The 26462-nt window shown below is 44.3% G+C and overlaps 1 protein-coding gene across 2 annotated transcripts; it reads right to left on the bottom strand.

Annotated features, from left to right (window-relative positions):
• Window positions 1-40: 40 nt before the first annotated feature.
• On the bottom strand, window positions 41-8346 carry B4GALNT1 (beta-1,4-N-acetyl-galactosaminyltransferase 1). Of its 2 annotated transcripts, none has more exons than XM_061416687.1 (11): window positions 6582-8346; window positions 5761-5979; window positions 5091-5255; window positions 4855-4961; window positions 4351-4391; window positions 4016-4196; window positions 2916-3023; window positions 2601-2791; window positions 1845-1985; window positions 1363-1603; window positions 41-749 (listed from the first exon to the last, which is right to left on the bottom strand). In XM_061416687.1, exons 2-11 carry the CDS (start codon window positions 5976-5978, stop codon window positions 532-534), a joined length of 1611 nt encoding a protein of 536 aa, XP_061272671.1. In that variant the 5' UTR covers window position 5979; window positions 6582-8346; the 3' UTR covers window positions 41-531. The 2 variants fall into 2 exon arrangements, with proteins under 2 accessions (XP_061272671.1, XP_061272672.1); XM_061416688.1 differs by having other exon boundaries at window positions 2925-3023; window positions 6582-8344.
• Between the last annotated feature and the right edge of the window lie 18116 nt (window positions 8347-26462).

The raw sequence follows: 26462 nt of genomic DNA, 5'->3' as shown, positions 1-26462 counted from the left end.
TGCCCCTTCCTCCACTCCCAAAGCATTGCAAAGACACAACTAAAAATGGCTTTCCCCTGTATGTTCACCAGCCCCCATTCCAACTCCATTCTCTCCATGGGGGTGAGGCTGCAGCCACTGCACAGAGTCCTGGATCCAGAGATGGGGGCACAGCCCTGGGACTATATACTGGGGACTTCCCCAACCCCTTAGTACCAAGGAGATGAGAGGAGAGTATTTCTGCTTTAGGTTTGTAGAGTCCCCCTTTGGGCTCTTTGGCACTTGAAAAGCAACCCCCCACTCCCTTCCCTAGGAGAAGGGGTAGGGGGGAGGACTTGGCACTGGCTGTGGGACAAGTTATGGCTCCATCATGGCCCTGGGCACTTGCAGAAAGGAGGAGTGACACCAGGACAAGCCCCTGTTTGGGATCAAGTTCTGAAGGAGACTGGGACAGTCAGTGGAGTGGTCACTGGCTGGCGGGGTTTGCTAGGAATTCCTGGCAGGGACAAGGAGGCAGGCCCAGTCTGACAGCTGAAAGGCCCCAAGTGGCCATCACTCTGAAGTCATGCACTGCAGCCGGTGTTTGAAGAAGAGCAGGCGATGTTTGGCCACCTGACTCTCGTCCAGTGATCCCGGGTAACGGTACCGAGCATAAGTCTCTGCCTTCGCATCCCTTGAGGTCCAAGGCAACTTCAACTTGGATGCGTGATCCACAACGACGTCTGAGCAGGAGCCCACTTGAAGAGAACCAAGTCCATCCAGGAAGAATTCTGGGGGCAGAGGGAAGGGGAGTACACAATGAAGGGTCTTGAGGATTCAGAGGCACCGCTGCCCCTAAAGGAGAACTGAGATTTGGGATATGGTGGGTGCATATGCAAAGACTCCATCTCTAAGGACCTTAGGCATGTAAATTAACCCTTTTGAGTCTTGTATAAAATGGAGTCAATATCCTTACCTTGTGCTTTGAAAACGGATTCCCTCCCTTCCTCCCTCCTGCAACACACACTCACACACCCAAAAATTCAATAAATGCGGACTTGGCTGCTCCGAGGTGGCCTGAACCAGGAGATTCCGTTGGGAGCAGGATAGAGGCCGAGGTGACTGTGGTGGGGAAGCTCAAGGCAGACCCAGTGGCTGTACTGGCCGCTGAGGTTTAAATGATGTTTGGGGCTGGGATGTTTGGAGCTCTCTCTGTGGCCGGGGCACGGGTCTTGGTGAATATTCGTAGAACTGCTCTAGGGACCCCGGTGGCAGCTGTGGGCTCCGCGGGGTGGTCGGGCAGTAGTACCCAGGGCCCCAGGCACCTTACTGTCTCACCACCCCGCGGTCCCTGGTCCCGAGCCCCGAAGGGTCCCTGCCCGGCCTGGAGGGGGCGCCACTCACCCAGGTGCGCCACGCGGCTGAGGCGAGGGTCAAAGCCGACCTCGCGCACCTTGTCGGTGCGCGCCAGGAAGAAGTTGACCACGCCGTCTGTGACCACGCACCCCGGGAAGCCGACGAGCTCGTGGTGGAAGCCGCGCTTCTGCCGGAGGCAGTTCCCGCGGCCTGGCGCGCCGGGCTCCACGCTCAGCAGCTGCCGGTAGGTGGTGGCGAAGCCGGAGATTTCGCGCACCGCGCCCCCCACCTGCCGGGGCGGGAGGATGGCTGCAGGCCGGACGCGCACTGGAAGGGGTTAGGTCTAGGCTCCCTCTCCCCAACAGGCTGGCTTTCCTCCTGGGTCCTTCCCCGCCCCACCCCTGCAGGACCCAGACAGTGGCCCAGGCTCTGCTTCCGTCCCAGGGTTGGCTGCTCTCGGGTCTCCCGGCCTTGCCCTTAGCCTCCCGGAAGCCCTCCTCCCATCCTCCATCCCGCGGCCCCTCCCCTACCAGGTCCAGCGGCGTCCGCTCCAACACGTCCACAAGCCTCTCTAGTCGCGTACGCGCCGTGAAGACGAAGTCATCGTCCACCCACAGCACGTACTTGGTGGTTACTTGGGATATGGCCAGGTTTCGGCCTGCGAACCAGCCCTGGGAAAGAGTAAGTACGGTTGGCGATGCTATTGAGATAGGACGCAGCCCTCTGCCGCCTACTCCTCACTCCTGACCCCTCTCAACAGCCTCTGTCTGTGCGTGTATGTTCAGTCTGCGACCCCATGGACTGTAGCTCGCCAGGCTCCTCTGTCCATGAGATTTCCCAGGCAAGAATACTGGAGTGGGTTATCATTTCCTCCTCCAGGGGATCTTGCCTACCCAGAGATCCAACCTGCATCTCCTGCGGGCGGATTCTTTACTAAATGAGCTACCTGGGAAGCCCCTCAACAACCTGTGCCCCTCTCCAAACTTTGGAAGTGCTTAGGAATGGCCGGGAGCTAGGTTTAAAAAAAATGCAGTTTCCCACTGCCAGAGGCTCTGAGTGGGTGTTCTGGGGGAAAGTCTTGGAATGTATTTGATTCATGCGTTCATTCATTCATCCATCAACTATTTATTGAGCCCCTACTAGATGCTAAGCACCATTCTAAGAAGGCAGCTCAAATAAGACCGCTCCCGTGGAGCTTACATTTCAGAAATCCTCATGCTGGATTCACTACCCTGGAGACTGCAGACTGAGGGCATGCCCCCTCCCGGTGCCCTGTGGCTGTGCACCTTGCCAAAAGGCATGAGATAGTGCTCGATGTGGGGACCTCTAATGCTCTCTGGCTTGTCGCTGTCGTCCGCGATTACCACTGTGACCGTTGGGTAGAAGCGGCGGATGCTGGCGATGAGTGCCCGTAACCGATTGTAACGAAGGAAGGTCTTAGTGGCGATGGTGACCAGAGCGCTGATGTTGTACTGGGCTAGGAGTGAGGGACAGAGTTAGGTGCAGAGGAGAGTGGCGAGTGAGGAGAAGGAAGACACCTCCCAGGGCCACCCTCTCCCAACTTTCTTCCTGTCAGGCTGGATCTATGCCCCTGAGCATACCCGTCTCACCTCCCTGGGGTAGAGACCCAGGTGGGTACAGCCGAGGGTTGGGTGGGTGTCTTATGCGAATGGTGAAGGCAGCTTCGTGTCCCTCAGTGGAGAACCGGACTGGGAAGAAAGACATGAGATGTGGCCCCTAGGGCTTGGCCAAAATTCTCTTTTCAGTAAGTCAGTATTTAAGTGCCTACCCTGTGTTGCACTTTTCTAGGCCCTGTTAGATAAGAATGCAAGGTTCGTATCCCCCTGGAACTTACATTTTAATGGGTGGGAGAAAGATGATAAAAGTTTTCATTAAAAGCTAGCCTTTATTGAGCATTTACTGTGTGCCAGGCACTTTTAAAATTACGTTAACTATATGAACTCATTTAATCCTCACAATAGCCCTATTAAGTAGATTCCTACTACAGAAAAAAGAAGGCAAAGAGAAATTAACTTGTCCATAATTACCCAACTCAGGCAAGAAAGCTGGGGTAGGAACCTAGTCCATCTGGTTCCAGGTTAAGTAAATAAGAAAATTCAGGTACAGATAAGTATTGAATAGAAAATAAGACAAGTATTGTGAGAGTGAAGAGGATCCATCTGAGCTGAGATCCAAATGATAAGGAGCCAGCCATACAAAAATCTAGGGGATGCGTAGTCTAGGCAGAGGGAACAGCAAGTGCAAAGGCCCCCCAGTGGGAGTAGGCTTGGTAAAGAAGCCTTGGAGAGAAGCAGGAGGGCTGTTATACCCCTTTTGCCAGAGGAGAAATGGGGGCTCTGGGACAGAAAGCTCTTTGCCCTCTAGTAAGTGGTGGGCTGGGAATAGAGCTTGAGTCTTCTAGTTCTTGGGTCAGGTCATTTCCTGGGGCCCCCATGGTTGGGCTGAAGGGGGGACACACCCAAGGCTCGGGTTTCCCTCTGGCCTGTTCCAGCCCCAGTTGAACAAAGGCCCCTTCTCTCCCTCCTTGGCCCTGCTGGCCCAGCTGAAATGCCCATTGTGTGTCTGGACAGCTCTGGCCATTGCCCGAGTGTCTCCCACACCCTTTGCCATTTGCTTGCTCCTTCCTTTCTGGCTTCCTGTGTTCACCCAGCCTGTTACTACATCCACCCAGGCCTCGCACCTGTGTCTGCTGTGTTTGCCTGGTAGCTTCGGCTGCTGTAAGTGACCAGTTGCAGCTGCCGATTGAGTTGGTCCAGCCCTAGGCTGGTGAGGGTGAGATCTGGCTGCCCTTCTCCGATGAGAGTCACTCCAGTTACTTCCCCTGCCACGTCCCAGGTGCCCAAGGAGGCAGTCAGGTTCACCTGGGAGGGGGGATTGGCAAGTGCAGGGTGCAGGGTTATGCCCCCTACCCACCTCTTGCCTCCCTGCTTCTTCCATCCCTCCTTTGGCAGCCTCGCTGCCCTTCCTTCATCATTAATGCCCACCCGGCCTCCCCACCCTCCTGTTTTTTCTCACCTGGTATACCTCCTGACCGGAAGTGGCCTGCAGGCCCAGTCCTGGAAGCAAGGAGAGGGAACCAGAATCACAGACAGCTTGGGATTCCTCCCTTTCTCCTCCCTCTTTCACCTCACACAGCACAGAACTTCTCACCCATCCCTCCTATTGAGGCCACAGCAGGGCACATTGTAGGGCATAGCCCAGAGTAACCGATTTCTCACTCCTTCCCATCAAAGCAGTAGGTCTTGTGTGGCCTGCCCTGCCTGTCCATCTAACTTCAGCCAGTCAGCAAGAACACACCCTTCTCCATAAACCTCTCCAGTTGTCTTCGGCAATTCCCCACAACCCTAGAGTCCCTTCTGTCCCCATCTCCCACCTCATGAGCCCTCCCTGACCTCCAGTTTCCCTTTCATTAGAAGCCCCCCACCTGGCATTCCAATCTTCCCTCATTCTTTCTCACCCAGCCTGGGCTCTGCCACCCTCACAGTGGTTTAGGTCCTCCCCTTGGACCCTCCTCCCCACCTGGCACCAAGATACTCCTGAGGGGCTGGACCTCCACACCCTGCAGGGGGTACTGTAGCGGGGAGTTGGCAGGGGCTATGAGCAGCTGGTCAGCAGCAGACTGGCTCCTGGCAGTGAAGGAGGGGGAGGACAGAGGAGGAGTCAAGGGGAGCATGCTCTCCCTCCTACCACACCCTCCCTCCAGGCCTCCCACGGCTCTCCACAGGCAGAATCACATCCTCCTTTCCGCTGGGTACCTTGAAAGGAAGGCCTGGAACTCCTGCTCCCTCGAGGCAGACACAGTGCTCAGCTCCTCAGGGTCAAAGGCCTTGGTGAAGTCAAAGGCTTGGACCTGCCTCTGGAAGGGGAGGTGAAGGCTTCCCTCACTGGACTCACAACTGCAATTGTTCGCAGACAGCAGCCTGTGGAGCCGGAAGGAAGGGTCCTCAGAGCCCAGCCATACAGCTCACTCATCCCACGGAAGGTTGACACAGCACCCGCACCTTCCCCATTCAACCCTGCTCATCCAAAATCTGTCCTCTTAATCACTGCTCTTCAAATAGTCCCCCAGAGGAGGGACCGCCCATGAGATGACCCATCCTCTACATCTGGATTTTACAGAGATATAGAACAAACCAAATGCTAAGGTTTCAGAGTTGCCTACACACCATCAGGACCCCAGCTGGACTCCTTTCACAGGGAATGACCAAGACTCACAAAGTCAGGGCCCTCCCCTGATTGCAACCGTCCCTTCCCACTCCCGAAGCACAAGACTCAGTAGCCCCCTCCACCTCTCACTTCACTCCCCGCCCCGCCACAACCACTCTGGGGAACCCAGGCATCAGAGCTCAGCAGTAGAGGAAACAGAAGCTTCCCAGACTACCCACCAGCGAGTGCCATGCTGTCACCCCGACTCCTTACACTCACCCCACCACTTGCTCCTTGATCCTGACCGGGATGTGTGCGTATCTGGGCTCAGGGGCAAGACCTAGCAGTTCTGGCCTGGGGTTGCCCTGTAGGGGCGTCCACAGCGCAAGAGGTGTCCGAAGGCCCGGCGCGACCCGGGTGCTCGCGTACAGGAGCCCCAGCGAGGCGCAGGCGAGCAGCAGGACGAGCACACAGAGGGCCCGGCGGCCCAGCCGCATCCTGGGTGGGCGAAGAAGTGGGAGGGTGAGAAGGTGGTGGGCGAAAGCGTGGGTTGAGACTCTGGGCCCCCGCAGTTCCGGAGACTCCAGCCGGCCCGGCTGTGGCTTCCCGCATCTCGGGCGCCAGGATTTGTATAGCGAATCGGTACCCTCGTCCCCCTCCCCTCACTCCCCGGGCCTCGGGTCTCCTAGCCTCCTTTCTTCTCGCCCTCTCCCACATCTCGCTTTCCATTCACGCCCGAGGCCTGTTATCTCGATGAAGCAAGAGACCTTTGGAGGTAGCTGTTTCGACGCGGCGGCTCGTAAGTAGAAAAAGCACCGTTTTATTAGAATAGCCGATGTTCCGGAGCCCGCCGCCTCCCTTGGCCCACGCATCCCCCACCCCCTCAGTCCGAGCATCACCTGGCCCGGGTGGGCTGCAGAGGGCAGCGCCACACCTTGCCTGTCATGAAAAAATGCAGAATCACGCCCGCGCTGCTGGGTGGCCCCGGCGGAGGTGACCCCGTGGGTGGCCTCGCGAAGCCGTGCGGGGCGACAAGGTGGACCGGTGCGCGCGCCTCTTCCCGCTTCCGGCTCAGTCCCGCGTCCCGCCCCAGCACTGACCTGTCTTAACGCTTTAAGGCCGCCGCAAGATTTCGGTCAGGGCTGTGCCAGGCTCTCAGCCCTGGCCTGAGAGTCCTCATGGGGCTGGAGGCGGCCTGATTGGGGAGTCGGGCATGAGTCTGAGAGTGACGGGGAATCCTGCCTCCCGAGCGCGCACAACCCCGCCCGCCTTTGGACTCTCCGGGCTTTGTAGACCACCGCGCTGGGGTGGTTCTGGGCGTTTCCTGCGGGGTTGGGGGATCGGAGTCGAGAAACCGCCGCACTTCAATTCCAGAAATAAATCCGGGGTTCCCTGGGACCCTGTCCCTCTTGCCGGGCCGGGAGAGCCCGGGCCGCCGCCCGGCTTTTCAGATCGCGGCAGCTTGGCTTGGGTGCTGGTTGCGGAGGGGCGTCAGGCTACGCGCCGAGAATGAGAGCGCTGGGGCGCCTTCTGGTGGGCGCGGAGGACACTGCGGGGGCGCGAAGCCAGCGAAGCACGAAGGTCCTTCTCTTCACGCCCCCTCCCTCCCCGCCAGCCCTTTGCCCCCGAACCCTGGCATCTGCCCCGCCCCACCGCGATTCCAGTCACTCTGTTCCTATTCGTTCGCAGCCGTCTTTCCATCGAGACTTTGGCCAGGACTGGCGATAAGGGTTTTAGGAAGTGATGGGGCGGGGACGCCCTGTAAACCCATTTCAAGGAAGACTTGGATACTTAGGGTGAGATAAAGGAACCCAGACAAGACTGGAAAATAAAGACTGCCTAGCTAACAAAGACAAGTTGACAGCCTCCCTCCTAGCCTCGCCTCCCCCGCCCACCGGCCCCCGCATACCCCAGTTCTCTAAGGAATACTCAATGATGTAACAAACACTCAGTAATTCAAGGGCCTGCTTCTTCTGACTGCTCCTTGTTGCAGACTTGAGGAAGGGAAGATCCCCAAACAGTGCCTAGATTGGTTGTACTTATGCGTGCAAGCTGCAGACCTGTACTACCTTAGCTGTAGCTGGATTCTTGATGCTGCCCTAAGTTCTGTGGTTCCATGATTCTAATAAAAGATGTCACAATTTAATAGGGAAAAAAGATATAATAGGAAATGTAAAACATAATGTAAATGTGGGGGCAGGGGGGAGGGAAGGTTGGATTATTGGAGGAACTGTGTACAAAGAAATGACTAATCGGCTGGAGGGAAATTGAGATTCTCACCCTCTTTACACCAAAATAAATTCTAGATGTATCAAATATCTTGTTATTAAAAATGTAACCACAAAGAGTAGTAAAATAATTCATGGAGTTTTTTTTTTTTTTTTTTAATAATCTTGGAGTGGGGAAGAGATCTCTAAGTAAGATATAAAAGGACATATTAATAGATTTGCCTGTATAAAAAGCTTGAGTGAAGGAATTTCTATAAACAAACTTGAGAAATGACAAACTGAAAAAATATGTGCAACATGTAAGACAGATAAAGGTCTATTTTTCTTAAGAGCTATAAAACATCAATAAGAAAAAATGATCAGTCACCCCTAAATAGGCAAAAATTGTGATTAGACAGTTGAGGGAAAAAGTAAAAATGGCTTTTCAAACAAATGAATGTACACTTGACCCTATTCATAATAAATAAAATCCAAATTAGAGTAACAATGAAATGGTTTTTGTTTAGCAAGTTAGTAAAGGTCAAAGAGTTTGCTAACACAAGTGGTCAAGTATTTGAAGAAATAGTCACTATCATACACTGTTGTGAGTGTAAATGGACCCAGCTTAGAGCAATTGGCCAATCTATTAACAATTAAAATATTAATCATTTAAATCTTAAATATTAGTAAGTTAAAATTTTAAAGATATGATTCAATCAGACAATGGGACACTGGATTAATCTATATCTACTGATACTGAATGATATCCAAAGCTGTTAAGCAAAATAGACAACAGCATATATAGTTGGCTCCTGAGTGTGGCTTTTAGCTTCTAGGATTGTTCAAATATTAGAAATGAAGTGCTACCATAATAAAAATCTAACAATGTGGGAATGGATTTGGAACTGGGTCTTAGGTAGAAGCAGGAAGGAATCTAGGAGTGTTAGTGAAAGACTGAAAAATATTGAAGAGCATATTAGTAGAAGCCTCATGTCCTTTGAGGAGGCTGCTGATAAAGAAAAGTGAGGAAAGTAGGGAAACTGAGGGGCTTCCCAGGTGGCACTAGTGGTAAAGAACCTGCCTGCAAAGTCAGGAGATTTTAAGAGATGCAGGTTCGATCCCTGGGTTGGGAAGATCCCCTGGAGGAGGGCATGGTAACCCACTCCAGTATTCTTGCTGGAGAATCCCATGGACAGAGAACCTGGTGGGCTACAGTCCATGGGGTCGCAAAGAGTCAGACATGACTGAAGGGACTTAGCATGTATGCATACCTACCTAATGAAATGGGGATCTCATTGAGATTTTCAAGCAGAATGTTGAAGATGCCTTCAGGTTTCTTCTTGTCACTTTTAGTAGAATATGTAGGAAAAGAAAGTGAAAGTGAAGTCGCTCAGTCGTGTCTGACTCTTTGCGACCCCATGGACTGTAGCCTATCAGGGTCCTCTGTCCATGGGATTTTCCAGGCAAGAATACTGGAGTGGGTTGCCATTTCCTTCTCCAGGGGATCTTCCCAACCCAGGGATCGAACCCGGGTCTCCCACTTGGAAAAGAAAGAGATAAGCTAAAGAAAGAATGCCAATAAAAAAGTCCTGGGGATTGTTAGGTTTGAAATTTCCTAGCCTCTCCAATGGAGAAGGCAATGGCACCCCACTCCAGTACTCTTACCTGGAAAATCCCATGCATGGAGGAGCCTGGTGGGCTTCAGTCCATAGGGTCGCTGGGAGTCGGACACGACTGAGCAACTTCACTTTCACTTTTCACTTTCATGCATTGGAGAAGGAAATAGCAATCCACTACAGTGTTCTTGCCTGGAGACTCCAGGGACGGGGGAGCCTTGTGGGCTGCCGTCTATGGGGTGGCACAGAGATGGACACGACTAAAGCGACTTAGCAGCAGCAGCAGCAGCAGCAGCAGTGGCCTCTCCAAGGACCAGTGAGGCTAGAAATTTAAAAAATGGCTTCCAGGACTTCCTTGGTGGTGTAGTGGATAAGTATTCGCCAGCCAATGCAGGAGACATGGGTTTGATTCCTAGTCCGGGAAGAGTCCACATGCTGTGAAGCAACTAAGCCAGTGCACCACAACTACTGAGCCCATGTGCTGCAACTACTGAAGCCTGAGTTCCTATAGCCGGTGCTCCACAAGAGAAGCCACTGCAATGAGAAGCCTGCACATGGAAACGAAGAAGCCCACATAGAGCAAGGAAGACCCAATGCCGCCAAAAAAAAAAAAAAAAAAGGCTTTCAGGGAAAGACCATATCTAAGGAATGCTCAAGAAACTATTGTCTAAAAATAAAGCCAAGGATATAAACATAAATCCTCTGTTAAAGAAAGAGCTAAGGCAGTGCCTCAGAATGGTTCCATTAAACAATAGGACTCTCAGTGATCAAAGAAGCCCAAGGAAGAGAAAGGTTTATCTCAATAATATTTGTGAATATGGCTTTCATGTGATGTAGTTAACCTCAATAAGATTCACAGAAGAACTATAAAGATTTTAAGAGAATTGCATTTGCAGAATTTTATTGGTGATAGAATAATTCTCTCTTACTATTCTGATAGATAAATGTTTGCTGTTTTAAATCCCCCAAGTTTGGAGTAATGTATTACACAGCAATAGATAACTAATTCAGAATATTATATAGTTGACCTTGAACAATGAGGGGGTTACAGGCACTGCTTTATTTAAAATAAATTACCCCACCTTGCCTGCACCCCACCAGCGAGACGAGCTGCGCACCGACGGAGCGGACATGGGGAGAGCGATCATAGCCAGGCTCGGACTGGGGCTGCTGCTTCTGGCCCTGCTCTTACCTACGCAGACTTACTCAAATCAAACAACTGTTGTAACACCTTCAAGTAACTCCTCCCATACTACCTCACCTGCCTCTCATCCAGCCAATGCCACCACCAAGGCAAGCGATGGTACTCTGCAGTCAACAGCCAGTCTTTTTGTGATCTCGGTCTCCCTTCTACATCTCTACTGTTAAGAGACTCAGGCGAAGAAACATCTGTACTTCACCAGTACTTCTAAATCCAGTTCAAATGGCATCTATACATCCTGTGTGACAAAGGAAAAAAAAAAAGAGAGAAAAAGAAGTCTTCATTGAATAAATCTGCTAATTACACACCTTATTTAATTGACAGAAATTATTGAGGATCCCAAATTTGTTTGAAGAGCATGTGAAGGGTTTGGCTAGATGATGAATGCCAATATTAAATCTGCTGGAGTTACCTGTACAAGATGAAGAGAGACAACGTCCAAAATTAGTTGAGATGATTTCCTTAAATGTGGCTTAAGAAGTATGGACACATAAAGCTATCAACTCTTCTTTTGGGAACTGAACTTTTCCTCTGGGGCTTTGGGCTGACATTGCATTTGACTTTTTATATAGTGCCAGGGCAAAGATGGATTAATCTACCCCAAATTCAAGCATAATGAATACATTTTGCTTGCATACTATTCCTATTCAAAAAGAACACTAGATTTATTTAAACAGATAACAAAGAATAGAAGTACATTGCTGTCAATGAATTTCAAAATATTTTTTATTTCTGCATACATTGAATAACTTTTACAGTTTAAAAAAATGTTCTGTTTTGAAGGTAAAATTGACAAATTTTGAAATGAAAAAGGCTAATATGTGAAGGAGCCAAACTGTAACTCAAATATTTGTGAAGTCAACACTGGAAGCTTGCTCACATTGAATTTATTTATTATTATTTTTTTAAATATTTATTCATTTACTTGGCTGCGTCAGGTCTCAGTTGCATCATATGGGATCTTTCGTTGCAGTGTGCAGGCTCAGTAGCAGTGGCATGTGGGCTTAGTTGCTCCAAGGCGTGTGGGATCTTAGTTCCCAGATCAAGGATCGAACCCATGTCCCCTGCATTGCAAGGGAGATTCTTAACCACTGGACCAACTCATCTGAAGTCCCGCTTACATTGAATTTAGAAAAACTTTATACTCTTTTCTGTAAATACTTCTTTTTAAACTGCATCAGAGTAGCCACATTTGGAACACTTTTTGCTATCATTTGATGTTTTTAGATAGTTAGAACCTGGTCCTAGGCCTAAAATGGGCTTGATTTTGGAAAGTAAATCTTTTCACAACTGCCTTGATGCACAGCAACCTTTTTAAAAATAGACACTCCCTAAAGTCTTTTGTTCACATGGTCACACACTGATGCTTAGATATTCCAGAATCTAATATGGCCACAGTAGTTTTGAAAACCAAAGTCATTTTTTTTTCCATCTTTAGAAACCAACACTGAAATAAACATATCCAACAGATCTCAAGCTACTGTGTGTGTGAATGAACATTCCCTTTTGTTTCACACCTGAATTCTGTGTATCTGTTTTGGATTGTATATTGTGTTTGTGTATTTATGCTTTGATTCATAGTATCTTTTCATGTTATGAAATTGATTTGCATTAAATACAAACTGTAAATTAAAAAAAATAAAAATAAAATAAATTACCAAGAACAAATTCTGATTAATTTTTTTCTTCTTGGTTATTCATTTTAAATAAAGCAGTGTGTACATGTCAATCCCAGACTTCCTAACTATCCCTTCCTTCCTCCTCTACATTTCCCTCTGGTAACCATAAGTTCATTCTGTAAGTCTGTGAGTCTGTTTGTAAATAAGTTCATTTGTATCATTTTTTTGATTCTGCATATAAGCTATATCATATGATATTTCTTTCTCTGTCTGACTTACCTCACTTAGTATGACAATATCTAAGTCCATCAAATTGCTGCAAATGGCATTATTTTCATTCTTTTAACAGCTGAGTAATATTCCATTGTATATATGTACCACATCTTCTTTATCCATTCCTCTGTTGATGGACATTTAGGTTGCTTCTATGTCCTGGCTATTGTAAACAGTGTTGCAATGAACATTTGGGTGCATATATCCTTTTGCACCATGTTTTTCCCTGGATATATACCTAAGAGTAGGATTGTAGAATTGTATGTAGCTGTATTTTTAGTTTTTTAAGGAACCTCTGTACTGTTCTCCATAGTGACTATACCAATATACATTCCAACCAACACTGTAGGAGGATTCTTTTCTCTCTACACCCTCTCCAGCATATTTTGTTTGTGGATTTTTTTAATGATAGCCATTTGACTGGTGTGAGGTGATATCTCATTGTACTTTTGATTTGCATTTCTCTAATAATTAGTGATGTTGAACATCTTTTCATGTGCCTCTTGGCCATCTGTATATCTTCTTTGGAGAAATGTCTATTTAGGTCTTTTGCCCATTTTTTTGATTGGGTTGTTTGTTTTGATATTAAGCCACATGAACTGCTTATAAATTTTGGAGGCTAATCGCTTGTCAGTCACATCATTTCCAAATATTTTCTCCCATTCTGTGGGTTATCTTTTCATTCTGTTTATGGTTTCCTTTGCTGTGCAAAAGCTTTTGAGCTTGATTAGGTCCCATTTAAGTTGCAGCAATATCTTTTTCAATCCATCTCCTAGAGTAATGCCTGTATTCTACTTTAATAAAAAGAATCATACAGAATGTAGTCTTCTGTGTTTTGACTTTTTTTCTTTCAGCATTATGAGTTATTGTGTATAGCTGTAGATCATTTCTTCTCAGTCTATACAGTTGACCTTTGAACAGCACAAAGGTATTGTTGAACTGTTCAAGTCCATTTATATGAGGATTTTTTTTTCACTAAATACATTTTATGGTACTATATGATCCAACACTGGTTGAATCCATGAATGCAGAACCCCAGATTCATCAAGGACTGACTATAAAGTTTTACATGGATTTTTTTATTTAGAATCTTTTTCTTGGTTAACAAAAGTAGAATACAGGCAAAACTAATCTATGTTTGTAGTCAGAATTGTGATTACCTTTGAGGCATGGAGTAGTAACTGCTGCTGCTGCTGCTGCTAAGTCACTTCAGTTGTGTCCGACTCTGTGCGACCCCATAGATGGCAGCCCACCAGGCTCCCCCATCCCTGGGATTCTCCAGGCAAGAACACTGGAGTGGGTTGCCATTTCCTTCTCCAATGTATGAAAGTGAAAAGTGAAAGTGAAGTCGCTCAGTCGTGTCTGACTCCTATCGACCCCATGGACTGGAGCCTACCAGGCTCCTCCGTCCATGGGATTTTCCTAGAAGGGGTCAATCTGGGTGCTGGTAAAGTTGTGTTTCTGCATTCAAGTGTGATTAATTTGTAAAAATACACAAAGTTGTATACTTGTAATCTGTACTTTCCTGTATGTATATTGTACATGAATACACAGTTTAAAAATATGAGAGAACACTTGTAATCTGCTTTTGAAAATATTCAGAAGCTTTTTTCTTCAAGCAGTATACCTACTCTCAGTGGGGTGATTCTTCTGATAGTCAGGTTGGGTTAATCAGGTAGCTGTAGGCAACTGGCAGCTCATCTGGGGCTGGATGATACAACTTGCCTTTTCTCACATGATGGGAGTTTGGTGCTCTTGGCTGAACCTCTTTTTCCTTGAGGTCTTTCATGGCAATCTCAGGGTAGCCAGTGTGTGAGAGCAGAAGCTTCAGGCTCCCTTGAAGCCTTGCTTGTAATTCACACAGTATTATTCCTTCCCCACCCTCTCTCTCAAGTATATTTAGGTGCTAAGGCAAAGTATCAGGTTATCCCAGCTTCAAGGAGTGCTTATACTCCATCTCTTGATGGATATAAATGCAAAACATTTATGATCATTGTATTTATTTATAAATTTTTATTTATTCACCTATTTATTTATCTTTGGCTCTGCTGGGTCCTCACTGCTATGAGAGGACTTTCTCTAGTTGCACCGAGCAGGGGCTACTCTCAAGTTGTGGGGCACGGGCTTTTCATCATGGTGGCTTCTTTTGTTGCAGAGCACAGGCTCTAGGCACCCAGGCTTCAGCAGTTGTGGTGTGTGGGATCAGGAGTTGATGTATATGGGCTTAGTTGCTTTGAGACATGTGGGATCTTCCCGAACCAGTGACTGAACCTGTTTTTGAGGCAGGTTCTTAACCACTGGACCACCAAGGAAGTCCCATGACCATTTTAAATCTTCCATTATCACCAATAACCAAATTTCTAAGTGCAGGAATTGTTGCTTAATTAGGTACTTTTAGAAAGGAAGAATGTCTGAATAACTTGGTGTCAACATTATAAGGAATATTGCTCTGAAATGACAGAGCATTATACACAAAGGTGCCTGGAAATAAACATATACCAAATAACAATCAAAAAGAGACGCAGATCTTTTAATACCCTTTTCCACTAAAAGGAACCAGGGTCCTTGGATTCATTCCAGGTCCTTTCCCAGGAAAAGTTAAAGATGAACTTGGAATGTCAGACTGAATAAATTAATGTAGGAAAAGAGAAATTGCTGATTGACAAATATAAGGGAAATGATGAAGTAGAAAATAATTCTGCAACCATCAGAGTAAAAATTGGTTTGATCAAGAGTCATCAATGGGTGCTAATTTTAAGGGAGGAAGTTTCATGAGAAATAAGGTGTTTACATAGTTTAAAGTGTTTCCCCACAGTTTGCTTGTTAGTTACAAGAGGGAAAATTATACCTGCACAGTGGGAAAAACAGACAGCACTTGACTACGTGGTCAAAATTAATATTACTGATGAGAGGCAGAGGGTGTTGTGAGCCTCCAGGTATGTGTCTCCACCCCAGGAAAGACACAGAATCACTTAGGCAGTATTCTGGCTAGGGGTACATAATTTGATTCTAAATATGGGAAAACAAACAAGCCCCAGTTGAAGAATATTTTATATATTTAAAAAAACTGGCCAGTATTTTATCTTTAAATATTAATGTCATGAGAGACAAAGACAGACTGAGTAACTAACTATTCCAGAAAAAAAGGAGACGAAAGAAACAACTAAATACAATATGTGATCCTAGATTGAGTCCTGTCCTTGAGAGGAGAAGAAAATGCTGTAACAGACATTTTGGGGACAAAATTGGGATATGGATGGTGGTTTAAAGTCACTGTTTTATCTTTGTTAAGAGATAGATGGTAAATGTTAAATTTCCCATAGTTGGTAACTGTAGTTACCAGTATCCTGTTCTTAGAAAATGTACTCTGATGTGTTAAAGAGATATGGTGGCATGATGTATGTTATCTACTTTCAAATGACTCAAGAAAAAGAAATAATTGGGTCTTCCCTGGTGGTCCAGTGGTTAAGACTCCACACTGCCAATGCAGGGGGCCCAGGTTCAATCCCTGGTCAGAGAATTAGATCCTACATGCTGCAGCTAGAGAGTCCACATGCCGCCACAAAGATCAAGGATCTTGTGTGCTGCAGCTAAGACCCAGAGCAGTCAAAATAAGTTAATACACAAGTAAAAATAAATTTAAAATAAATAAATAATAGAATGTGTTGTATATATATGTGCATGTGATATATACAATATATAATTTATATTTTATTAATGTAATTATTGGGAGAAGGAAATGGCAACCCACTCCAGTATTCTTGCCTGGAGAATCCCAGGTACAGAGGAGCCTGGTAGGCTGTCATCTATGGGGTCGCACAGAGTTGGACATGATTGCAGCGACTTAGTAGAGAGAGAATGTAATTATTAATTATTTATTATGAACTATATAAAATAATATCTATAGAGAATGATAAAAACAAATGATAAAACAAATTTTGACAAAATGTCCAGAATTGGTGAAGCTGGATAAAAGATACATGGATTAGATAGGAGAAAAGTGATAAGCAGAAAGTTATCTGAGAGCAACTAGAGGCGGCCACTTCAGCTCACTGTCAAATAGGCACCTAATCCCACCAAGCAATTTCCCAGCCCTGCCTAGTAATATGCTCACTAGAACTCCAAAAATAGGGGGCTGTAAAACCCCCACCCACCAGGCTGGCAGGACTTGCCCTACCTCTAGCACGTGCCCACACCTCACAGTATCCTGCACTAAAGTAATCTTCTGCGGCCACTGGACTCATTAACTGCTCGTGAATATTCCACAAATACATACATCTAATTATAACAGACCAAATTATGGGAAGAACATGTGAGATAGTGTGTCTTGTTATATAACCTGCAGTTGTCAATCATGTTGTCCATCAACGGCCCCTGTGGATTATGCAAATAACCCTGCCTTAAAAACTGTAACCCCCCCCAAAAAAAAAAAAAAAACTGTACCCAGCTCTCCAGGGCCATTTGCCTCCCTTGTCGTGGCCCACCTCTCTCTTCAGGTAGTCCCTCTGTTTTTACTTTGTGTGTGCTCAGTTGTGTCCAATATTTTGATCACCTGATAAAACAGCTAACTCACTGGAAAAGTCCCTGATGCTGGGAAAGATTGAGGGCAGAAGAAGAGGGCATCGGGGGATGAGATGGCGGGACGGCATCACTGATGTGATGGACATGAACTTGGGCAAACTCTGAAAGACTGTGAGGGACAGGGACACCTGGTGTGCTACAGTCCATAGGGTCGCAAAGAGTCAGACACAACTGGGCGACTGAAGAGCAAGTCACATCCGATTCTTTGTAACCTATTCTTTCTTTCCTTATTGTTAATAAACTTTCTTGCAACAGGTAAGCCCTGAGATTCTTCTTTTCATCCTTGAGGCCCTCCCTTCTGGAGGAAGGCTCTCCAGACTCTCCTTCTGCTAACAAAAGTGGTCAAAGAAGAAAAAAAGATATGTGGGAATACTCAGTATGTATTTTCCAAATTTCTAAGTTTGAAATTGTTTCAAAGTAAAAATTTAAAAAGAAAAAAAATTTTGCTTCTTCACTGCTTTAGTTAAAAGTGAGCATCTATTTAGTAATTTAGTGATGGTGCTAAGGAATTGTTTCAGCATATTACAGTCACACTTATAACAACAGGCAAGTAAAAACTGTTAATAATGAAATAATATAAGCATTCTAATACAGTTTCATCTTATTTTTTGTATCTCAACATTTCAGTCTTTGATGGAGATATTTAGTTTCAGCTAATGAAATAATATAAGCTAATGAAATAATATAAGCTAAATATTTAGTTTCAGCTAATGAAATAATATGAGCATTCTAATACAGTTTCATCTTGTTTTTTGTATCTCAACATTTCAGTCTTTGATGGAGATATTTAGTTTCAGCTAAATACAGATTTTATCACTCTGTACGCATGCGCACACACACACACACATTATTTTTGCTGAGCCATTTGAATTAGTTGTGACTTTTTACTCATAAATACCTAAATGCTTCAGTATCTATCTCCTAACAACAAAGGTATTCACCTAAGTAACCAATATGACTATCAAACTGTGGAAGTTTACTGCTGATAAAAAAGAAAGTGAAAGTGTTAGTTGCTCAGTCCTGTCCAACTTTTTGCGATCCCATGGACTGTGACCCACCAGGCTCCTCTGTCTATGGAATTCTCTAGGCAAGGATACTGGAGTGGGTAGTTATTCCCTTCACCAGGGGATCTTCCTGAGCCAGGGAGAGAGCTGGGTCTCCTGAATTGCAGGCAGATTCTTTACCATCCGAACCACCAGAGAATCCCAAATTTTTAAAAAAAATTATCTAATACACAGTCCATATTAAATTTCTCCAGTTGTCATAATGATGTCCTTTATAGCTTTTAAAAGAATTTCAATCAAGGAGTATATTTCTTTATCATGTCCCTTTCCTTTCCTTATCTTTGAGGATATTAAACATACTTATTTAAAACATTTTTCAAGTTTTCTATTATTTCCTCTTAGGTAGAGTGAATTCTTCTATTTATTCAATTTGTTGACTGTCTGTCATGGTGGTACTTTTCATTACGAGCTTTGAATTTTAGTTTGCTAGCTTGTCTTTTGTGTTTCATTCTCACATGTGTCTTGGTTAGTATCTTTGTAGATTAAGTGTTTATTGCTCAGCATCAGTTGGCTTACAATGTCGTTCTGGAGTTGGTTTTTGCACTAGTGATAGTGCCTTCTGTTCAGTTCAGTTCAGTTCAGTCGCTCAGTCGTGTCCGACTCTTTGCGACCCCATGAATCGCAGCACGCCAGGCCTCCCTGTCCATCACCAACTCCAGGAGTTCACCCAGACTCACGTCCATCGAGTCGGTGATGCCATCCAGCCATCTCATCCTCTATCGTCCCGTTCTCCTCCTGCCCCCAATCCCTCCCAGCATCAGGGTCTTTTCCAGTGAGTCAACTCTTTGCAGGAGGTAGCCAAAGTATTGGAGTTTCAGCTTCAGCATCAGTCCTTCCAATGAACACCCAGGACTGATCTCCTTTAAAATGGACTGGTTGGATCTCCTTGCAGTTCAAGGGATTCTCAAGAGTCTTCTCGAACACCATAGTTCAAAAGCATCAATTCTTCAGCACTCAGCTTTCTTCACAGTCCAACTTTCACATTCATACCTGACCACTGGAAAAACCATAGCCTTGACTAGATGGACCTTTGTTGGCAAAGTAATGCTTTGCTCTGCTTTTGAATATGCTATCTAGGTTGGTCATAACTTTCCTTCCAAGAAGTATGGTCTTTCGATTTCATGGCTGCAGTCACCATCTGCAGTGATTTTGGAGCCCAGAAAAATAAAGTCTGACACTGTTTCTACTGTTTCCCCATCTATTTCCCATGAAGTGATGGGACCAGATGCCATGATCTTAGTTTTCTGAATGTTGAGCTTTAAGCCAACTTTTTGACTCTCCTCTTTCACTTTCATCAAGAGGCTTTTTAGTTTCTCTTCACTTTCTGCCTTCTGTAGACTTTTGGAAATTTGTGGGGGCACTTTTGGCGCTGACAGTGACTGGTGAAGCTAGTAGCAATTGGTGGGCAGGTGTCAGCTAAGTTAAATTAATAGGACAAGCCTAAGCAACAAAGACTTGTCCTTCCCTAGATGCTGATACAAACTTGTTGAAAATACTGCTTTGGGCACAACTTGAAGGAATATACCTGAGCCTCTAGCATCAGCAAAATGGAGGTCACAACCTCAACAAACTTCCGAAAACAGGAAGCTGCTTATTGGAGAACCACTTGACCTTTACTATAGTCACATCCCTCCTTCCCCAATTTAAGGCTATCCCTACTCAGGTTTCTTAGGCATGCATCTAATTGATGAAGGAATGGCTAGCTGCAAGGGATTTGGAGAGAGGCAGTTTTTAGTACCCCAGTTTCTGCCACAGAACCAGATACATTAGGAAAAGTTGCTAAATATACTGGCCCATTTCAGAGTTGTAGGTTTCCCTCTCTCCCACTGCATCCATCCCTACTAAGTGGTTTTGTGACTGTCTCCCTAGTCGAGAACCATAGTCCATGTTGAACATGCAGGGACCTGATTGAGGGTGATGTTGCAATCCTGTCCTCTGCCAGCTGCAGGTGTAGTTTATTCACCACAGTAGCCTAGGAGGGCTGGCTAGCCTAATCCTCTCTGCTCTTTGCAGTCACTCCAGGCAAGCATTTAAAAAATTTTATTTGTTTATTCATTTGGTCGTGCTGCGTCTTTGTTGCTGCGTGGGCTTTTTCTCTAGGTCGTGGCCAGCGGAGGCCACTCTCTAGTTGTAGTTTGCAGACTGCTCTCATTGCAGAGCAGGGGCTCTAGGGTTCTGGGGCTTCAGTACATGATCTCAGTAGATGCGGGTCCGGGGCTCTGGAGTACAGGCTCAATAGTTGTGGAGCAAGGGCTTAGTTGCTCCTTGGCATGTGGGATCTTTCTGAATCAGGGGTCAAACCCATGTCTCCTGCATTGGAGGCAGATTCTTCACCACTGAGCCAACAGGGAAGCCACAGGCATGCAGTTTTAATGTATAGAGCCCAGTCAGGAGTCACAGCAGCGTACAGCCACCTGTCATGCTGCGGAACATCTAGGAAACACTCCAAAGGAACTGGTTCCAGGTGGCTAATACTGGTCCTGTAGTTTCACTCCCCATCTATCATATTTTCATTTCCAGTTCATGGAGATTCTAATTTTGTTTTTGTTTTAAAATGGGTTGCCTTTTAAATACACATTTGGAATGCATTATCTGTCTGTTATTGTATCTGTTTGAAGTTTTTCTCTAAAATTCACTCAATCTGTTTGATAGGAAGTGACCCTATAAAGGGAGAAGGCAATGGCACCCCACTCCAGTACTCTTGCCTGGAAAATCCCATGGATGGAGGAGCCTGGTAGGCTGCAGTCCATGGGGTCGCTAAGAGTCAGACACGACTGAGCAACTTCACTTTCACTTTCCACTTTCATGCATTGGAGAAGGAAATGGCAATCCACTCCAGTGTTCTTGCCTGGAGAATCCCATGGACGGAGAAGCCTGGTAGGCTGCAGTCCATGGGGTCGCAGAGTCAGACACGACTGAAGCGACTTAGCAGCAGCAGTAGACCCTATAAAACTTGTCTACTTATGCAATTTTTTTAAGCACAAAAAAGATTGTATTATACTCACTGAACCATGCACTGCTTATTGAAGAACCGCTTGACCTCTACTGTACCCTGTCCAGAGGACAGGATTGCAACATCACCCTCAATCAGGTCCCTGCATGTTCAACATGGACTATGGTTCTCGACTAGGGAGACAGTCACAAAACCACTTAGTAGGGACGGATGCAGTGGGAGAGAGGGAAACCTACAACTCTGAAATGGACCAGTATATTTAGCAACTTTTCCTAATGTATCTGGTTCTGTGGCAGAAACTGGAGTGCTAAAAAACCGTGCACTTTTTTCACATGACACATGTATCTTGGATGTCTTTTTATAAGAACATATGAAAATATATCTCCATTAAAAATTGACTGCATATTATTTATATTATACGAATATATCATATTTAGACAGTCCTGATTGACATCTTGTTTCCTTTACCAACAGTGATGCAATAAACCTACTAGGTGAACTTTTGTGAATATATCTGCTTTATATAAACCAAATGCCAGTTATTATATGTAAGAGCACGTTTAATTTAGGTTTTTTGACTTGGGTTATGACAAAGAACCCGTCCAAAAATGTCAGTCTGAAGAAGCAACCAAGAAAATTGTGAGCCACTTGTTGCTGCCATACACAGATTTATTCTCATTTGACAAGTTAATGAACAATCAGCACATTGATCAATTAAACAGCAAGCTGAAAAGCCCTGTGCTACTGAAACCACAGAAATGTGTCTCAAGGGCAGGGGGTGGACTCCAAGGAGCTGTTGTTGTTTATATCTCAGCACAGAAAGAATTCACTTTGCCAAATTGTTCTCTGTAAAGACTATATTAATTTAAACTCCCTCCAAATATTACATCATTGTTTTTGAGGCTGCCTAGTATTCTGTCATATGGATATACCATAGTTAAAATGCTTCAAAGAGTGTCTGGTCCAGGGAGTGTTAGTTGTCATGATTGCTGTTGCTACAAGACATTTTCACTTTTTTGTGCTAGTATTACGATATTGTATTGCTGATATTTACTTGGCACTTTTGCCATTTTCTTTTTCTTATCACTTAGCTTCCTTCCTTATTTCTAGTTTTATTGAGATATATTTGACATACAGTACTGTGTAAGTTTAAGGTGTGCAGCATAATGATTTGACCTACATACATCATGAAATAATTACCACAGTGGGTTTAGTGAACATCCATCATCTTATATAGATACTAAATAACAGAGAAAGGAAAAAAATGTATATATAATTCTTGTGATGAGAGCTCACAGGATTTGCTCCCTTAACTACTTTTATATTTAACCTACAATAGTGTTAATTATATTTATCATGTTGTATACTATATCCCTAGTACTTGTTTATCTTATAACTGGAAGTTTGTCACTTTTGACTACCTTCATTTAATTCCCTCTCCCTCCAACCCCTCCTCTGGTAACTACACATCTGATCTCTTTTTCTATGAGTTTATTTGTTTGAAGTACAAATGATTTATTATGTTAGTTCCTGGTATACAACACAGTGATTCAACATTTCTATACATTAAAAAATGATCACCATGATAAGTCTGTCACCATACAAAGATATTACATTATTATCAACTATATTCCCCACTCTGCACATTTTACAACCATGATTCATTTATTTGGTAACTGGAAGTCTGTTAATCTCTCTCATCTATTTTCCTCATCCCCCTAACACCCCTAATCCATCAACCACCTGTTTATTCTCTGTATCTGTGACTCTGTTTCTCTTCTGTTACTATTGGTGGCAATGTATGTATATATATATATATATCTTTTTTATCCATCTATCTATCCATCTATCAATGGTTGCTTCCATATCTTGTCTATTGTAAATAATGTTACAATAAACATAGGGGTTCATCTTTCTTTTAGAATTAGTGTTTGTGTTTTCTTTGGATAAATACCCAGGAGTGGAATTGCTGGATCGTATGGTAGTTCTATTTTTAACTTTTTGAGCAATCTGCATATTGTTTTCCATAGTGAAAGTGAAAGTGTTAGTCACTCAGTTGTGTCTGACTCTTTGTGACTCCATGGACTGTAGCCCACCAGACTCCTCTGTCTATGGAATTCTCCAGGCAAGAATACTGGATTGGGATGCCATTTCCTTCTCCAGGGGATCTTCCTGACCCAAGGATTGAACCCAGGTCTCCTGCATTGCAGGCAGACTCTTTACTGACTGAGCCACCAGGGAAGACCATAGTAGCTGCATCAATTTACATTGCCACTAATAGTAATGAGACTTCCCTTTTTTTTCTACATCTTCCCCAGCACTTATTATTTCTTACCTTTTTGATAACAGTCATTCTGACAGGTGTGAGATGATATCTCACTGTAGTTTGGGTTTGCATTTCTTTGATGATTAGTATATTGATCATCTTTTCATGTGCTGGTTGGCCATCTATATGTCTTCTTTGGAAAAATGTCTATTTAGGTCCTCTGCTTATTTTTTTTTTCTTTAATAGAAAATTATTTAATTAGTATACATGTGTTCCCCATCCTGAATCCTCCTCCCTCCTCCCTCCCCACACCATCCCTCTGGGTCGTCCCAGTGCACCAGCCCCAAGCATCCAGCATCATGCACTGAACCCTGACTGGCATCTCGTTTCATACATGACGTTTCACATGTTTCAATGCCACTCTCCCAAATCTTCCCACCCTCTCCCTCTCCCACAGAGTCCACAAGACTGTTCTATACATCAGTGTCTCTTTTGCTGCCTCGTATACAGGGTTATCGTTACCATCTTTCTAAATTCCATATATATGCGTTAGTATACTGCATTGATGTTTTTCCTTCTGGCTTACTTCACTCTGTATAATAGGCTCCAGTTTCATCCACCTCATTAGAACTGATTCAAATGTATTCTTTTGAATGGCTGAGTAATACTCCATTGTGTATATGTACCACAGCTTTCTGATCCATTCATCTGCTGATGGACATCTAGGTTGCTTCCATGTCCTGGCTATTATAAACAGTGCTGCAATGAACATTGGGGTACACGTGTCTCTTTCCCTTCTGGTTTCCTCAGTGTGTATGCCCAGCAGTGGGATTGCTGGATCATAAGGCAGTTCTATTTCCAGTTTTTTAAGGAATCTCCACACTGTTCTCCATAGTGGCTGTACTAGCAAATGAAGCAACCGACAAACAACTAATCTCAAAAATATACAAGCAACTCCTACAGCTCAACTCCAGAAAAATAAACGACCCAATCAAAAAATGGGCCAAAGATCTAAATAGACATTTCTCCAAAGAAGACATACAGATGGCTAACAAACACATGAAAAGATGCTCAACATCACTCATTATCAGAGAAATGCAAATCAAGACCACTATGAGGTACCATTTCACACCAGTCAGAATGGCTGCGATCCAAAAGTCTACAAATAATAAATGCTGGAGAGGGTGTGGAGAAAAGGGAACCCTCTTACACTGTTGGTGGGAATGCAAACTAGTACAGCCACTCTGCTTATTTTTAAATAGGATTGTCTGCTTTTTTTCTATTGAATTATATGAGTTCTTTGTATGTTTTGGATATTAACCCTTTATCAAGTCTGTTGTTTGCAAATACCTTCTCGCATCCAGTAGGCAGTCTTTCACTTGTTGATAATTTGCTGTTCTCGAGCTTTTTAGCTTGATGTAGTCTTATTTATTTATTTTTGCCTTTGCTACCCTTGCTTGAGGAGATATATTAAAAAATATTGCTAAGATATGTCAAAGATGTACTGCCTATGTTATATTTTAGGAGTTTTATGGTTTCACGTCTTACGCTTAAGTCTTTAATCCATTCTGAGTTTGTTTTTGTGTATAGTGTGAGAAAGTAGTCCAGTTTGATTCCTTTCATGTAACTGCTCAGTTTTCCTAACACAGTTTATTGAAAAGGCTGCCTTTTCTCCATTGTAGATTCCTACCTCTTTTGTCATGGATTACTTGACCAATACATATACATCATGGAGCTATCTATTCTGTTCCATTGATCTATGCGTTAGCTTTTTTGTCGATACCATACTGTTTTGATTACTGTAGCTTTGTAGTAAAGTGTGAAACCAGAGACCATACCTCTGGCTTTGGTTTGCTTTCTCAAGATTGTTTTGGCTAGTCAGGGTCTTCTGTATTTCCATACAAACTTTAGAATTATTTGTTCTAGTTCTGTGAAAAGGCCATTGGCATTTTTATAAGGATTACATCTGTAGATTGCCTTGGGTAATATGGTCATTTTAATAGCAATATTAATTTTTCCAGTCCATGAGGACAGTATATCTTCCCATTTGTTTGTGTCATGTTCAATTTCTTTAATCAGTGTCTCATAGTTTTCTGTGTACAGGTCTTTTACCTCCTTAGTTAGATTTATTCCTATGCATCGTTAATAAAATCGTAAATGGGGTTGTTTATTTAATTTCTGTTTCTGATAATTCATTGGTAGTGTATAGAAATGCAACAGATTTCTATGTATTAATTTTCTATCCTGTAACTTTACTGTATCCAATGATGAGTTCTAATAGGTTTTGGTAGTGTTTTATGATTTTCTATATATAGTATCATGTCATCTGGACAGTTTGATTTCTTCCTTTTTGATTTGGATGCTTTGGGCTTGTTTGGATGCTTGATACTTTGGGCTTATTATGTTGCAGTACTCTACCCACATTGTTGAGCCATGTTTTTTTTTTTTTATTATAAAGTATATATAAAGAAACACACACATATATACAAACTAGAAAGAAGAATTACAAAAGTAACCCCTGTGTACCTACTATTTCGTTTAAGAAATAAAACATTACTTATTTCTTTAAAGTAGCTATTCTCAAAGTGTGGTCTATATATGCTTCAGGGTCCCCAAGACCCTTTCTGGGGAATCCATGAGGTCAAGGCTGCTTTCATAATATACTAGATGTTATTTTCTCTTTTCACTGGGTTGACATTTGCACCGAGGGTGCAAAAGCACCAGTGGGTAACTGCTGGCCTCTTAGCACTAATCAAGGCAGTGGCACCAAACTGTACTCTACATTGTGTTCTTCACTGCCACATGTTTGCAGTTGATAATGCCAGTTTCACTCAAGAATGTCCTTGGACATCCCTGGTGGCATAGTGGATAAGAATTTTCCTGTCAATCCACAGGATGTAGATTTGATCCATAGTCTGGGAATATTCCACAGGCTGAGAAGCAAATAACCCTGAATGCCGAAACTACTGAGCCCGTACTCTTGAGCCAGCAAGTCACAACTACTGAGCCCACGTGCTGCTACTACTGAAGCCAGAGTGCCTAGAGCCTGTGCTCCACAACAAGAGAAGACGCTGCAATAAGAAGCCTCTGCACCACAACCAGAGAGTAGCCCCTGCTCTCTGTAACCAGAGAAAGCCTATGCAGCAGCAAAGATCTAGGGTGGCCAAAAATAAATAATTTAAAATATTTAAAAAATAATGT

This window comes from Bos javanicus, chromosome 5 (assembly GCF_032452875.1).
Source record: "Bos javanicus breed banteng chromosome 5, ARS-OSU_banteng_1.0, whole genome shotgun sequence".
Classification (NCBI taxonomy): Eukaryota; Metazoa; Chordata; class Mammalia; order Artiodactyla; family Bovidae; genus Bos; species Bos javanicus.
Note: the sequence above shows the minus strand (reverse complement) of the source record. Positions and strands in the feature narration are given on the sequence as shown.